The sequence below is a fragment of the Gavialis gangeticus genome, unplaced genomic scaffold, assembly GCF_001723915.1.
Source record: "Gavialis gangeticus isolate Ggan-Ray unplaced genomic scaffold, GavGan_comp1, whole genome shotgun sequence".
Taxonomy (NCBI): Eukaryota; Metazoa; Chordata; order Crocodylia; family Gavialidae; genus Gavialis; species Gavialis gangeticus.
The window spans coordinates 38,330,258-38,345,344 of NW_017729032.1; the positions used below are offsets into that span (position 1 = coordinate 38,330,258).

The window sequence follows — 15,087 nt, forward strand, 5'->3', positions numbered from 1 at the left end:
AGCCCTGTAGGTAGATGTCACACACCTGTTGGGATCTCGTTGGTGTTGGAGCAGTTCTCTTTTCCCCGTGCCTCCGACCCCTTTCTTATCTGCCACGACTTGATGTTCCTCAGTGTCAAGGGTCGGTTCGCGGTACACTCCATGGCCCAGGATCCCTCGACGGTCACTTCATGGGCCACTTCACGGGGCTGCACCCCGGCCTCACGCCACCTTTAGTGCGTCCTTCCTCCGTTGTTTCTTGTTCTCCAGCCATGGAATGACATCCACCGGTCTGCCCCTAAGTGGCCATCACCCCTGTCATGGTGCCTGCCAGCAAGCTCGGCCCACGGCCCTCCTTGCCTACTCCCCACCCGGCACAGAACGGGACTTTCCGCACAGACTCTGGCCTCACCGAGACCCCGTCAACCTTACTTTATAAGGACGTTGCCCCAGCTCTGTCCCCTTCAGCCAGGGCTACCCAACAACTCAAACCTCAAAAGGAAAAGCTAACTACTCAGCTCCTCAACTTGCGGAGCAGGCTATTCTGAACCTTTTTCGGTTCCTTTCTGGTCCGTCCTGGGCCCCTTGCTCTCCCGGTCCCTCCTCCAGCTCACTACCTCCTAGCTTGGCGGCAGTGCCCGCCCCGGCTGCACCCCTTTGGGGCTCTCCTGGGGGCTCTCCTGCCTGGTGTGGCTGCTTCTGCGCGCCGTTGCTCCGACACCCCACCTGTGGGTCATGCTGCCCTCTGGCTTCCGGTCCATCACGTTCCCTGTAGCACCTTCAGCACCCTCGACATCTGGGGCAGCTTCCAGCTGCGGGGTCCGTTCTTGCTCTGTCAGAGCCTTTGCCGGCTCTCCTGCTGCTACACTGTTCACCGCTGCCATCGCTGCTTCCCTCGTCGGTGGGGCTGGGCATTGCTCCTCGCTGGAGCTATCCGCCCCCTTCGCAGCTGCAACTGTCGTTTTTAACGCCGCTGGCTAGCATTCCTCCATGATGTCACCGGCTGGGCGTAACCTGATAAACAGGCAGCTAATGAGCTGCGCGGGCTTCTCCCTCCGCCTCGTGCACCTTTCGTTGGGAGCTGCAGGTGAGTCCCATTTATTGTTCAGCTCCCCGGGACAACTTGTCTTTCTTAAAGACTCCCAGGGTAGGAGCCAGCACCATTTCGCTTGGAAGTTGGTTCCAGATCCTAGCCACCTTGACAGTGAAGTACAGCCTCCTGATGTCCAATCTGAATTTACCCTCTGCCAGCTTGTGACCATTATTACTAGTCACTCCTGGTAGTACTCGGGGGAACAGGGACTCCCCCAATGCCTGCTGGTCCCCTCTGACTAGTTTGTAACAGGCTATTAGATCCCCCCTCAGCCTTCTCTTATGGAGGCTGAACAGGTTCAGGTCCCATAGCCTCTCCTCATAGGGCCTGCCCTGCTGCCCCCTGATCATGTGCATGGCCCTCCTCTGGACCCTCTCCATGTTGTCCACATCCCTCTTGAAGTGTGGCACCCAGAACTGGATGCAGTACTCCAACTGCGGCCTGACCAGTGTTGCATAGAGGGGGGGAGTATCACCTCCTTGGACCTGCTTGAGATGCATCTATGGATGCATGACAAGGTGCGGTTGGCACCTTACAGGCATCTGGGCAATCCATCAACAGCTTCATAAGCTAGGTAGGCAGGGCCCTTAGTCAAACCCACTGTTGGAGTCACTCCAACACCTTGACATTGGGCATGCCAGGGGCAAATTCCCCCCTCCATCAGTTCATGGACAGCAGTGTTTCTGAACAACCTGGTGTCATGTACCTTGCCCAGGATGATCCACTTCCACCCATTGCTGTTCATCATCCTGAAGCAAAAGAACCATTCCACTGGTTTGGAGATTCTCCCCCAGCAGCTAAGATGCATTGTATTGCACTAGCCAGCACCTCTCTGGGGCTGTCTGTGCTGGGAGAGAGGTAGAACTGGACACATAGCCTGTGGTTTAATATGAAATCCAGGAGGTGTATAGTCATCTCCCTTTTGAAACATTCATCCTTGCTGATTTTGCTGATGAGAGCTGCCACTAGTCCAGTTACCACATAACTGGGAGCACAAGCTGCTGACATTGGGTGACCGTGACCTGCTGGGCAAAGATCACATACAAGTCAATGGGCAAGTCCATTCAGCAGACCCATGGAAGCAGCATGGTAGGAACATGGCAGCAGTGGTGGCAGTAGTAGGAGGTAGCAGTGGATGGATGGTCCTATCCAGTCACTCAAGCATTCCCACCAGTGAGTGGTTTCCACCTACTGTGGAATCCCTGGGAACCTCTGGTGACTGCAAGGCATGCTAGGTTGTGTGTTCTTGCTAGCCACCTATTGACAGTGAAGCAACCACGCAACAAAGTAATACTTGAACAGGTGTACACAACAGTTAAGAAGGAACAACTTTTTTTCTTGGATGAAACAGGCCGAGTGCGATGTCTGTTCATACCCTCTGTAACATTTCTGGAATGCTTTCTTTACAAGGATGTAGTGCAAATTTTGTTTTCATATATCTGAGGCCTTCCTAAAGTACTTTAGTTTTTCTTTTCAATACCATTTTGTACCTGCAGCAGGTAGTGGCATTGCTTCTTTTCCTTTTTGTTGACTTTTAATACCTGGTTTGTTTCCTGTCAATCTGGATAGTCTATAAAACCATTACAGTCTTGATAGTGAGTGTTTTATATGTAAGCCTTAAAGATCATAGGACAACAGAAAATGAGGTTTTTACTAAAGCATATTTTAATTTTACATTTTAGACCAGCTGGTGGGAGTGAGCAGTGGACAGCAACGGCTTGTGATTTGATCTCATGTTACCTTACTGGAGCAGTAGCAACTGTAATCATACAGGTCTGCAATGAAAATGTGTGCAATGGAATTTGTCCCAGATTAGGGAAGAGAGAGGGCATTTAGTTACATATTCCATGCTGAGATTTGTTCTTTTAGTTTACATATCTGGGAGCATCACTTTTCAGATTTTCTTAAGTAAGGACTTGACATTCTTGAAGCTTACAATCTTAACAGTTATTGCCTTCTCTTCTTTTTAGAGAGCCTCTATCAAATAGTGGTAAGAAAACCATGTTTTGAATTTGACTTTTTCTTGATACTTTGCAATACTTTTTAGGTTCAAATAGAGCATGACTGTAGTTCTTATTTGTCACCTTTTTGCTGTAGATGTTATTTAAATGCTTGGCTTTATTTTTATTTAAGCTCTGTCAGCAGCAGCCTTTGAAACTGCTGACCAGAGTTGTTACCAGTTGGCCTGCAAACCTAAGCAATGATAGGATTTCCTTTGCATGGCTTTTCTCTCTCTTTTGAAAGAAATAAAATTGGCAACCCAAAAAACAAAAACAAAAAAAGCTTTCCTTTTTCCACAGTAAAGAATTCTCAGATAGCTCCTGCACACTAAGTTAGACTCTACTGAGGCGATAGTGAGATGGATTTAAGCTGTGGTGCTTCTAAAATATGAATGTGATAAAGTTCTGTCTCTTCTTAATTTGGACATAGCTATTGATCAGCTTTCCCTGTGTAAAAGAAGGGATGATTTTACAGTTGATGAAATAAAGGTTGTTAGTAGATCAGTGGAAGCCACAAGATTAGACGCTTAAGATTTTATTAGTCCCCTTAGCTGAGTGAATTTACTCAACACTGGTTTCTAACTTACTTTACTACCATCCGTTTCTGAATGCCCAGGTATCAGTAAAATCAAGATATTTTATCTTTAAAATATCTTTCTTTTAAAAGTAATTTTACTACCTCCTTATTTCTCATGTAGATTTTGCCATGGTTATATATAAACTTTGTCACCTCACTAACAGATTGTTTGTTGTGAATAATTTCAAGAACATTGATGTTCTCATTATAGGATATTTGCTACTAAAATGGTGGCTCTTTCATTTATTTTTGTTCCCAATACTTGTGTTTTTGAAATTTTTCCAGCTTTTCTTAAATTTTATATAAGTGGTGCCTTACTTTTTGGTTAAAATATATTGTATTTTTTTATGTGCATATATATAGTAAATATCCAGGAATTGAGGTTAGCACTGTTTTCCAAGAGAGAGGGCAGCTGAGACAGGGAAAGAGCAACAAAAATAGTGGCTACACCCTACCATGGTTTGGTGGCTAATATATATATATGTACATTCAGAATAGCATTTCCTTAATCTCATTTTGTAATACCTCCTTTTTAAATAATGCTTTCAACATTTTAAAATTATTTCTTCTCCATTTTTTAAACTTCTTTAATCACACCTGTTTCCTCATCATGTTATCCATTCTGCAGTAAATTGTCATCTTCAAGCCCTTTTTCATTGCCATAATACAAAACTTAAGTAGAAACACTGGCAGAGATCAGAAAACAAAGAAAAGTTGCTAGGCAAAGAACAGTGCCCTGTGTAAAAGGCTTAGGCAAATTGTTGATATGACAAACAGTAAAAATAAAAAAAGCAGTATTTAAGGAGACTTTTAAGTTGGATTGTGTTGTGTGACCTTTTAAATTTCTCCCAGGAAAAAGGTGCAACTCAGCCGTTACCTGTAAAAATATTTTGCAAAGATGAAGCAGAACAGTCTGTTGATATTTCTGAATATCTTATTTCAAAGGGCTTGGCTCTCAGAAACAGAAGGTACAAATATTTTTGGGGGGGCTAAATATAACTGTTTTTTCATATATTCAGTTGCCATCATAGTTGACACAAAGATTGGTATTATATTAAACTAGTAAATCATTGGAAATTTACATGCTCTATTTCAAACTTTCTGTAGGCAGGATAGCATTTTAAATTGGCATGGTGGTATCTTCTTTCACCATTACATTCAAATGCATTCTGTAGTTATTTATTTAGACTGAGAACTGATTTTGAACTGTGCTCATCAAATTATGATCTAATTTTTATTCTTTCTCACTTGCAAGTACCTGATCTTCTGATTTATTGTGTTGAATCTGTTAGAGTTCATAAAACTGACACAAGTGCTGTTGTCCCAGAGGAATATCTTGAAGTTGGTTTGAAGCAAGAGAGCTCAGTCTTAAACAAGCTGACTCCAGAAACTGAAAGTATACCAAAAAGTTCTGTTCCAAAGCAAGAAGTTGTTTTTTCTACAAGTGAACGAAGTGAAACCAAAGAATGCAAAACAAAGTCAGTGCTAAAGTCAAGGCCAGACAGAGTATATAAACCACCCCTTGTACCAGATGAGGAAATTTTTCAGGCTCTAATAAGCTGTATTGGAGATGATGGAATTATTTATATAATACCAAAATCTTTAGGTAAGATTTTATATGTATAGAAAATAAAATATCCTTATGGTATACTTATTACTGGCATTGCAGTACAGTACTAAAATGAGTGCCAAAAAGCTGGGCCAGGCCGGGCCTGGCCACATGCCACACATCACCTGGGATGAGATGCATGCTATATGCAACCTTGTATCTTCAGTAGCAGCCGTATTGTCATAAAACACGTGCTGATTTCATATTTTATCCTGTTATGATATTCAGTAGTAAAATTACACTTCAAATTTAAGATTTTTTTGTAAATAAGAAATTACTTTTTAGAAGTTATTTTAGCTAATTTAGGGATTGTATTATACAGTTACAGTATTTCCATATTTTCCATTTTATAATCTTGAAATTATTGCTGCTGTTCCAGAACAGTAAAATTATCAGAACTTGAAATCAAGAATCCCAACCCAGTTGGAGATGCTTAGGAATAAAAATGTGCATTGAAATTTGCTGTGAAAAAAGCTGTGTATTTTACTCTAAATTATTATGGTTCAACCTTAACATTATGTAAACTTTTATTTTTGATTCTAACAATTCAACTAAAGAAATCTGATATTCGCTTTTTAAAAATTCCGTTTTACCCCATTTTTATTCAGAAAAAGTATTAAATGTATTGATGGCTGATATACAAAGTAACTTCAAATGTCTTGGTCTTCTTGAACAATATTGTTGGAGAAAAGGAGAAGCTTGCGTTATAAGAGGACCGGATACCATGTGGTATCGAGGTAAAGTTACAGAAGTTGTTGGTGGTGCTATCAGGGTAAGTTTGTTTTTTCTTTTATAACTTATTTTGTATGACAAAACAGCCTCTGTATCTTTATCTTTGTGTGCATTAGCATTTTTGTCAATTCAGGAGCTCTTGGCCATCAGAGACATTATCAGGGATCACTGTGTGGAAGTGGCTTTTGTTGATCTCCTTTTATAACTGACAACAGTATAAACATTAAATGTGTAAATTATACTAGTTCTGTAATTCAGATGACTACTCAGTCAGTAGAAACTTCATGTTTCAATACTGATTCAATTAAAAGAGTCCAATCAGTCTGCTCTCTCATGTTTGCTGATTTTGACAAGCAGCTCTGTTGGTTAGGACTAGGCTAATAAACATTTACGTCTTTATTTTCTGAATATGGAGATTAAGCGTGGAGCCATTTCATGAGGAACAGACTTCTCTCTGCAAGTATTTATATTAACATTTTGCTGAAGTATTTTTGGTGAAAATCGGACTTTCTTATTAATTTGAGAGAGAAACTTTGCATGCTTGCTCTGACCTACCATTTCCTCAGTCAGTGGACTATATCCAAAGTACAAAAATCAATGAATCGTGTCACAGGCCAACTAGGCGTTGTAAGTGTATCAGCCGTTAGGCTGCTGGGTTTGGGATTAAGGAGGCGAGTCAGGAGTGAAGCAAAGGCAAATTTACTGATAGCTCACACATACAACAGTTAACAGGAAAGTTATTATGACAAACAAATAGTACAGTAATAAAGAGCTAATAGTGAATAATAACATCAGATAGAAGCAGAGAGTTCCCACATGGGGTTGGCAACTTATTGGCAGTCCCTCTATGCCAGGTGTGCACCAAGTTGTTCCAGCGAAGTCAGACATCTACGTTCAACGCTGTCCAAGGGGTTACTGGGAAGGTCTCTAGGTCAGGATCCGGTCCTCACTCACACTGGGAGTCTGGGGTCCGGGCTTGGTACAGCAATGGTCCTTCTGTACCATCCTTCATGCTGCTCACCTGACATACGTGCTTTTTTTATATCTTACTTTATGTTAGCTCAGAGCCACTCACAATCTTGTTCTACAGCTGTTACCCTATGGGATTAGAAGGTGTTAGAAATTATCATAAAAGGTTACTGCCTAAACTTGGACTCGCTCAATAAGCAAATCACACCACATCACTTTGGGGTTTGAGATTAGCATTTACTCCGCCCAAGTTCAACCCCTTGGTTTCTTCCTCTTCCTTGGATTTACAAAAGATGCTAATTATATTTTGTGGTCAGGGTTTGTCGTTATGGTTGAACTTTAAGTAAGAACTGTTAGATTAGTTGATGTTTGCAGTTTTATTTTTGGAGCTCATGGTCAGTGCAGACAGTTAGTTTCAACACTTTGGTTAAACTTATGACAGACAAGGTACATTTGCGGTTTGCAAACTTGCAAGCTTTGCATTAGCTAATATTAACTGTCAGACAATTACCAGATGTTTCCAAGAGCATATATTTATTGTTTTAACCCCTCTTGTTCTGGCCATCACAATCATGAGTTCTGTCTTTTTAGAAAAAACAGTCTGTTGACAGTATTGTCTAATACCCCTGCTGGAGAAGAACATTTTTCTTAAAGAAATTTTGTTTTTTATGTAGGTGGAATACTTGGACTATGGCTATGTTGAAAAGATCCCTCAGTGTCATCTCTATCCAACTTTGTTATATGCTGAAATACCTCCATTTTGCATCCCATGCCAGCTCTATAAAACAGTACCAGTGAGTAAATGTTAAATTTGGTAGTGGTTCAGATTAAATACTAATGGCTTTGTGTCATACTAAACCATTTCATGATAATGTGAGGTTTGACAAAAGTTTCGCTTGAAATCATGCCATGTAAACTGTGTATTCAGTTAAGTGATTACGTATATGTATAGATATAGTTACAGGCACGTACAAAAGCATTCTATGCAAGTCTGTTCTGTAGACTCTGCTGGATCATCCCATAAATTGGAAATCAGAATGAAAGAAGGAGTTAAATTCCATTAGTTTCCTTTGGCATGTCCCCTCTTCCCTCCAAGTTGTTAAAGCTTACGTTCTGTGGAAAAGTATTATTAACACAGTAAAACTGATTTGATTTACAATAATGATGTAGGTACAACAATATTTCTAAATATAAATGCCTAAAAATTACTATGTTTTTGCTCTCTAAGATCTGCCCTTGTCTATGTGGAAATGCATGCCGGTAGGTAATACTACATTCTGTTTGTTGGCATTTGTAATGTGTGTGGGGGGGGGTTTCCTTCACCATCTAGGTTGGAAGTTTTTGGCAGCCAGATGCAGTAGAACTCCTTCAAGAACTACTTACGGCAAGAGTTGTTGAAATACATATTATGGTAATTTAATTTATGTTTGGGTATAAGAAGTAAAGCCTACTAAATGCATGTATCTTTTAACATATACTCTGAATAACTGATGCAGTGGAATAAAACTTGTTGCTTCAGGTTATATAAGAAATCAGATGGCAGTGATTAGTGTAATCTAATATATGGAGCAGTTAACAGCAGATTTTGAGTTTTTAGGGAATTTGGTATGTTCATGCTTGCTTCCCATTTCCCCCCATGCTTTCAGTGTGTGTGTATCGTGTTCTTAGTGGGGGGGTTGTTTGTTTTTTGTGTCTGTTCTCTGCTTCTTTGATGTTTTAGAGTGTTTTTCTGTTTCCCTAAGTGGGTTTATGCTGATGTTTTTGTGAGAGCGAGAGAGACTGTTCCTTAAAAAAAGGTGCTGGCAAATAGTGTCAGTAGCTGAGTTGCTAAGCATGACTTGATATCTGAGGAGGATAATGTGGAAATTGTGGGGTGTATATCATCTTTCAATGTATTGGAAATGCTCAACCAGTGGGTTGCAACCCGAAAGTGTGGTGCAAGAGTATTTGAAAGGGTTGTGAGCAGGTTCCAGCCTGCAAGTGGCTGCCTGGGATGATTGGAGGCAGCGGGCGTACATTCACAGATGCACATGGCCAGTATAGAGCAAGGCCGGGTCATGGGAGCAGCCCCAGCCACTGGACACAGGTAAGTATGGGGAGTGGGGGATGGAGGTCTGAAAGTTAATGGATTGGTACTTTCAGGAATATTTGGGATGCTTGACTAGCAGGTATTCATAGACAGAGGACTTTTCTTTAAAGATTAGTTTCACCTGAATAAGCAAGGAGATAGCCACCCAGTGTGGAACATGAAACCAGATGTTATAAGAGTAACCAAAACATGGTTGAGTGGTAACCATGAAATGTAGGTACTGAAGGGCACAAACTGTTTAGGTAGGATATCAATTAAATGATAGAGTATAATAAACTAAAATGTGATTGCATAGCTTTCATAGACATTAGGGTCTGGAAGGTACCTCGAGATCATCGAGTCCAGCCCCCCTGCCAGAGGCAGGAAGTCTGCAGGGATCAAATGATCCCATCAAGGTAAACATCCTTTTGAATGAGTCCAGAGTAGGTGCTTGCACCACCTCTAGGGGGAGTCTGTTCCAGACCTTGGACATGCAGACTGTAAGGAAGTTTTTCCTTGAATCGAGTCTGAATTGGCCTTCTAGAAGTTTGTGGCCATTAGACCTAGTTATCTTTTGGGGAGCCCTGGTGAACAACTGTTCTCCCAGATCCTGATGCATCCCCCCCATATACTTATAGGCAGCCATCAAATCCCCCCTGAGCCTTCTCTTTGCCAGGCTGAAGAGTTCCATATCCCTTAGTCTCTCCTCATAAAGCTTGCTCTCTTGGCCTTTGATCATACAGGTGGCTGTCCTCTGGACTCTCTCAAGCTTATCTATATCCCCTCCTGAAGTGTGGGGCCCAATACTGGATGCAGTACTCCAGCTGTGACCCCCAAAGCCAAGTAAAGCGGGAGGATGATGTCCCTGGTTTTGCTCAAGATGCATTGGTGGATGCATGCCAGAGTTTGGTTTGCTCTTCTGGCCACAGCATCACATTGGTGGCTCATGTTCATCTTCTGGTCAATCAAGACCCCCGAGTCTCTTTCGATCTCAGTGCTAGCAAGCGTAGCACTGCCGAACCTATAAGTATGATGCTGGTTTTCTCCCAAGGTGGAGTACCCTGTATTTCTCTACATTTAATACTATCAAGTTTAGGTCTGCCCACTTTGCAAGCGTGTCCAGGCCAGCCTGCCCTCCAGTGTGATCGCCTTCCCCCATGGTTTAGTGTCGTCTGCGAACTTTGACAGCCCGCATCTGACACCAAAATCCAGATCATTAATGGAAGAGTACCAGCCCAAGCACTGAGCCCTGGAGGACTCCACTGGTAACCTTGCGCAACATTGATTTGTTCCCATCCACTAGTACTCTTTGGATCTGACCCTGGAACCAGTTCCCCAGCCATTGGACTGTGAGATGACCAAGGCCACAGTTCCCCAGCTTGGTCATGAGGACATCATGGGGGACCAAGTCAAAGGCCTTCTTGAAATCCAGATAAATGACATCAACCTCATTTCCCTTGTCCAGGCAATGCATCACCTAGTCATAGAAGAAGATGAGGTTGGTCTGGCAAGACCTTCTAGTAATAAAACCATGTTGGCTGGCATTCAGTAGGTTGCCTTCTGTTAGCCTGTTTCAGATGGGTCCCTTGATAATTTTCTCCAAGATCTTTCCAGGGATGGACATCAGGTCTGTAATTCCCTGGATCTTCTGTCCTCCCTTTCTTGAAGATTTGGACCACGTTGGCTCTTTTCCAGTCTTCCAGTACATCACCCAAGCACAACAAGCTTTCATATATCTTGGCCATATGGCATGCTATGATGTCCCCCAGCTCTTTTAAGACTCTTGGGTGCAATCCATTCGAGCCCACAGACTTATGGATGTCAAGCCTCCTGAGGTGTTCTCTCACTTGATCTTCGTCAGTTGTGGGCCCATCTCCCGAGCCCTGGGTGCTTTGCGTCCTGCCTGACAATGTGACCCCCTTGGGTGGGTGGAAAACTGGTGCAAAGTAATCATTAGGAGACTGAACTTTTCTTGAGCATCAGATGTCAGCTGCCCCATTTGATTTCACAGGGGGACAGTATTGCTTTTGTTCTTCCTTCCACTTCCCACGTTTATGAAGAAAAACTTTTTGTTATCCTTGAGTCTGGTGGCTAGCCTGAGTTTAGTTACTGCCTTGGCTTTTCTGGACCACTCCTTACAGGTACGGGCTAGTGCAGAGTAGTCCTCCTTGGTGATGATTCCAGTTTTCCATGTGATGTAGGCTTCTCTTTTTTGTTTCAGGAGGCCCAGAAGTTCCCTGTTGACCCAAGGGGGCTTCCCTGCCCTTTGAGTGCATTTCTTGTGGGACGGGATGGACTTCCCTTGCGTTTTGAGGATTGTGTTCTATAGGAACAACCATTCCTCATGGACTCCCCTTCCTAGGGAGCCATGGTCCCTTAGTGCCTGACTGATCAGTTTCCTGAGTTTGTGGAAGTCAGTCTTCTCAAAGTTAAGGATTTCTGTTTTACTGAGGGATTTGCCCACCCTGCATTGGACAGAGAAAGTAATCAGATCATGGCCGCTGTCACCTTTGATCCTCAGATCAGTCACCAGATCATCCCCTTTAGTCAGAACCAGATCCAGAAGTGCCTCTCCCCCAGTTGGCCTGTAGACCTCTTGAGCCGGGTACAGGTCATCAGTGCAGGTGTGGAAGTTGTGACTGGTCAGATCTGGCTGTGTGCTTTTCCCATAAGATGTCAGGGAGATTGAAGTCTCCCATGACAATCATACATCATGACCGTGCGGCCTTGGCCAGTTCCCTGTTGTATTCAAGATCTAGTTCTTCCTCTTGGTTAGGTATCTGTAATAGACTCCTGTGAATATATCCCCTTCCCCATGCTCCCCCCCCCACGTATTTTAACCCAGAGGGTCTCAAGACACCCTCCATGGTTAATGAACTCAGTTTGAAGGGAAGAGTACTGCTCCTTGACATGGAGAATTATACCCCCACCGCTCTTCCCAACACAGTCTCTCCTGGAGAGGGTATAGCCTTCTATATGTACCAGCTAGTTGTAGGAGGAGTCCCACTGGTATCTTTTATCCCTACAAAGTCATAATCTTTATCAGCCAGGAGAAGGGCCAGCTCCTCTTGCTTGTTACCCAAGCTCCTGGCATTTGTGTACAGGCAGTTGAGTTTCCTTATGTGATGGGGCATGACCTTTCCTTGGGCTCCCGTCAGAGTGGGTTCCCTTGTGCTACGTAAGCTGTTACTACTGTGATTGGCATGACATAGGCTAGAACTGTTGATTGACCACGCATCCCCCTTTGATGGCATAATTATAACAGAATCTGTTTGAGTTTGTGTTGTGGAGTTTTTTTAGATCTCCAGTTGTGGAGATGGGTAGGGATCTTGGGTCTTGAAGCATTAAGTAATGGTTGAAATTGTATAAGTAAGATTTTTTTTTATTTCCCTTGTGTAGATTGGATAACAAAAGGAGAGTATGATAGGGTGCCTTCTTGATTAATTTGGATATGTGGATGCAGGCATTTAGGTTAGACTTTAGAAAGAACTGTTTCTGTGCAGAAAGTAATTTCATGATTCAGGGGGTTTGCTGGTTGCCTGCAGGAGCCAGGAAGGAATTTTTATTTCTATTATGAAGGCTTTATTGCCTTGTAGGAGATGGGGTTGGGGGAGAGCAGCATTCCCCCCCACTTCTGCTTTCTCAAAAGAAGTAGCTATTGGTCACTGAAAGTAGTAGTTTTGATTGACTGCATGCACTAGTCCTTCTGTTGGTAGTCAAATGCATGGCTGGAGGGTTTTACTAGTCTGCTCAGGATCAAACATATTGACTTGCGGGGAAAAAATCCTTTTCTGATCCTCAGAGCTAACTGATTAGCAAGGACTGTTGAAGGTTTTGCCTCCCTTTGTACCATGAGGAAATATCCTCTTCCTAAAATCATTTAAGCCTATGTTAATGGAATAACCTTTACCATCACAGTGGCTAGCTTTGGTGGTATCCTTGTCTCCCATGCTTTTTATTTGTGGAATATTGTAGTGGTTTTTTGGGGGTATTTTTCATAAAAGGCCCTCATATGTATTACATTTAGGGTACTACATGTAAATTTGCAAATTAGCTTGTGATAAAAAGGCAAGAGACAGGTCTGCAGCCCAACCTTTTATTGCTTACACTGTAAAACACAAAAACAAACACTTATCCTAGTCTGCTTGCCTACCCATGAAAGCACAACAGCGATTATTACCTGTACCAGCTGGGAAGATTCAAAAGGGGGTAGAGGAGGGTGGCACAGAGACTGACAGCAGGACTGCTGTGACAGTTGTTAAAATATGCTTGAGAGATCCAAGGAAGAGGGTCATGCCTCCCACTGCAAAGGAGGGGAAAAACCAACAGACCATACCAATCTAACCATAGGATAAAATTCCTTTCTGGCCATAATACAACAATCTGTCTGACCCTAAGCAGAGGGGCAAGACCCTCAGGCCAAAACCTCCAGATTTTAGTTTCACAGTATTGCCACACTCCCCAGTCAAAATTTCCAGCTCTAACTATAGCCAACACCCAATGCTTCTGAGAGAGGCAAAAAAATAAAATAAAATGAACCCAATGTGTAGTAGCAATAGGAAGGGAAGAAAATTCCTTCCTGGCCCCACTTGACAACCAGCAAAGCCTAGAAGCCTGAGAGATGCCCATAATGTGCTATCGGCATAACTAATCCTACATCGCTCCTAACCAATGCTTGTCCAACCTCTTCTTGAACACCTCCAGTGATGAAAATTTCACAACTTTCTTAGGCAATTTATTCCATTGTCTCATTATCCTAACAGTGAAGAAGTTTCTTTTGATGTTCAGTCTAAACCTACTTTGCCATAAATTCAAGCCACTGGTTTATGTTCTGCTCTCTGCAGCAAGAGAGAAACAGTATTTTCCCTCTTTTATAGAAGAATTTTGAGCATTTGAAGACTGCTGTCATATTCCCTCTTAGATACCTTTTCCACAAGCTGAACATACAAATTTCCTACAGCCTTTCCTCATATGACTTGGCCTTCAAGACCTTTATCATTTTTGTTACCCACCTCTGAACCCCCTCAAATTTCTCCACATCCTTTTTAAAATGTGGAGCCCAAAACTTCATGCAATACTATACAAGAGACCTAACCAGTCCAAGTGGAGAGACACAATCACCTCCTGTGTCTTGTACCTAATGCTCCTACTGATGCATCCCAAAACCTCATTTGCCAATTTTGTGCAGCTATATCACACTATACACTCATATTGAGTTTACAGTCCACCAAGATTTCTAGATTCTTTTCTGGTACTGCCATCCAGCTATGTGGTCCCCAATTTTGTATTTGTGTTATTGATAATTCTTCTGAAGGTGTAGCACCTTGCATTTGTCACTACTGAACTTCATCCTGTTAGCTCCAGCCCAGCTTTCCAATCTGTCCAGATCGTTCTGAATTGTGCTTCTGTTTTCCACCATGTGCACAATCCTTTCTAGTGTTGTCTGCAAGTCTGCTCAAGAAGCTCTCTATTGCAGCATTCCTGTGGGACTCCATTTGAAACCTTGTGGCATTCTGACACAGATCTGTTTATAATTACACTTTGGTTGCAGCTGTTGAGTCCATTATCTATCCACTTCATAGTAGTTTTGTTTAACCCATATTTCACCTTCACCATCCACCGTTAAAGCTGGCAAGTCAGTCAGCAACATGGAAGTCCATGACTTCAGGAAAGCCGACTTTGATAAGCTCAGGAGGCTTGTCAGTGAGTCCCTAAGGGACCACAACCCCAGGGAGAGGGGAGTTCAAGAAGAGTGGTTGCTCCTCAAGGGAGCGATCCTCAATGCACAAGCTAATTCTATTCCATCTTGGAGGAAAGGCAGCAAGAGGGCACAGCAGCCCCCCTAGCTCTTCAGGGATGCAGCAGACCTCCTGAGGCTAAAAGGAAAGGCCTACAAAGGATGGAGGATGGGATTCACCTCCAAGGAGGATTATTCTGCACTGGTCTGGTCCTGCAGGGAGCAAACCAGGAAAGCCAAGGCTGCAACTGAACTCCAACTAGCTTCGAGCATCAAGGACAATAAAAAATCCTTTTTCAAATATGTGGGGAGCCGGAGGAAAA

At 42.8% G+C, this 15,087-nt stretch overlaps 1 protein-coding gene across 2 annotated transcripts in view; it reads left to right on the forward strand.

Annotated features, from left to right (window-relative positions):
* The window catches only part of RNF17 (ring finger protein 17), a 123,206-nt gene that overhangs the window by 85,219 nt on the left and 22,900 nt on the right, over window positions 1–15,087 (forward strand). Inside the window, exons 25-30 of one of the 2 annotated variants that reach the window (XM_019525070.1) lie at window positions 2,755–2,845; window positions 4,502–4,617; window positions 4,942–5,255; window positions 5,867–6,034; window positions 7,638–7,753; window positions 8,290–8,370. In XM_019525070.1, the coding sequence (XP_019380615.1) occupies window positions 2,755–2,845; window positions 4,502–4,617; window positions 4,942–5,255; window positions 5,867–6,034; window positions 7,638–7,753; window positions 8,290–8,370 (886 nt within the window). Of the gene's footprint in view, window positions 1–2,754; window positions 2,846–4,501; window positions 4,618–4,941; window positions 5,256–5,866; window positions 6,035–7,637; window positions 7,774–8,289; window positions 8,371–15,087 lie in introns of those variants that run through there. The other variant, XM_019525071.1, reaches the window with a different exon arrangement.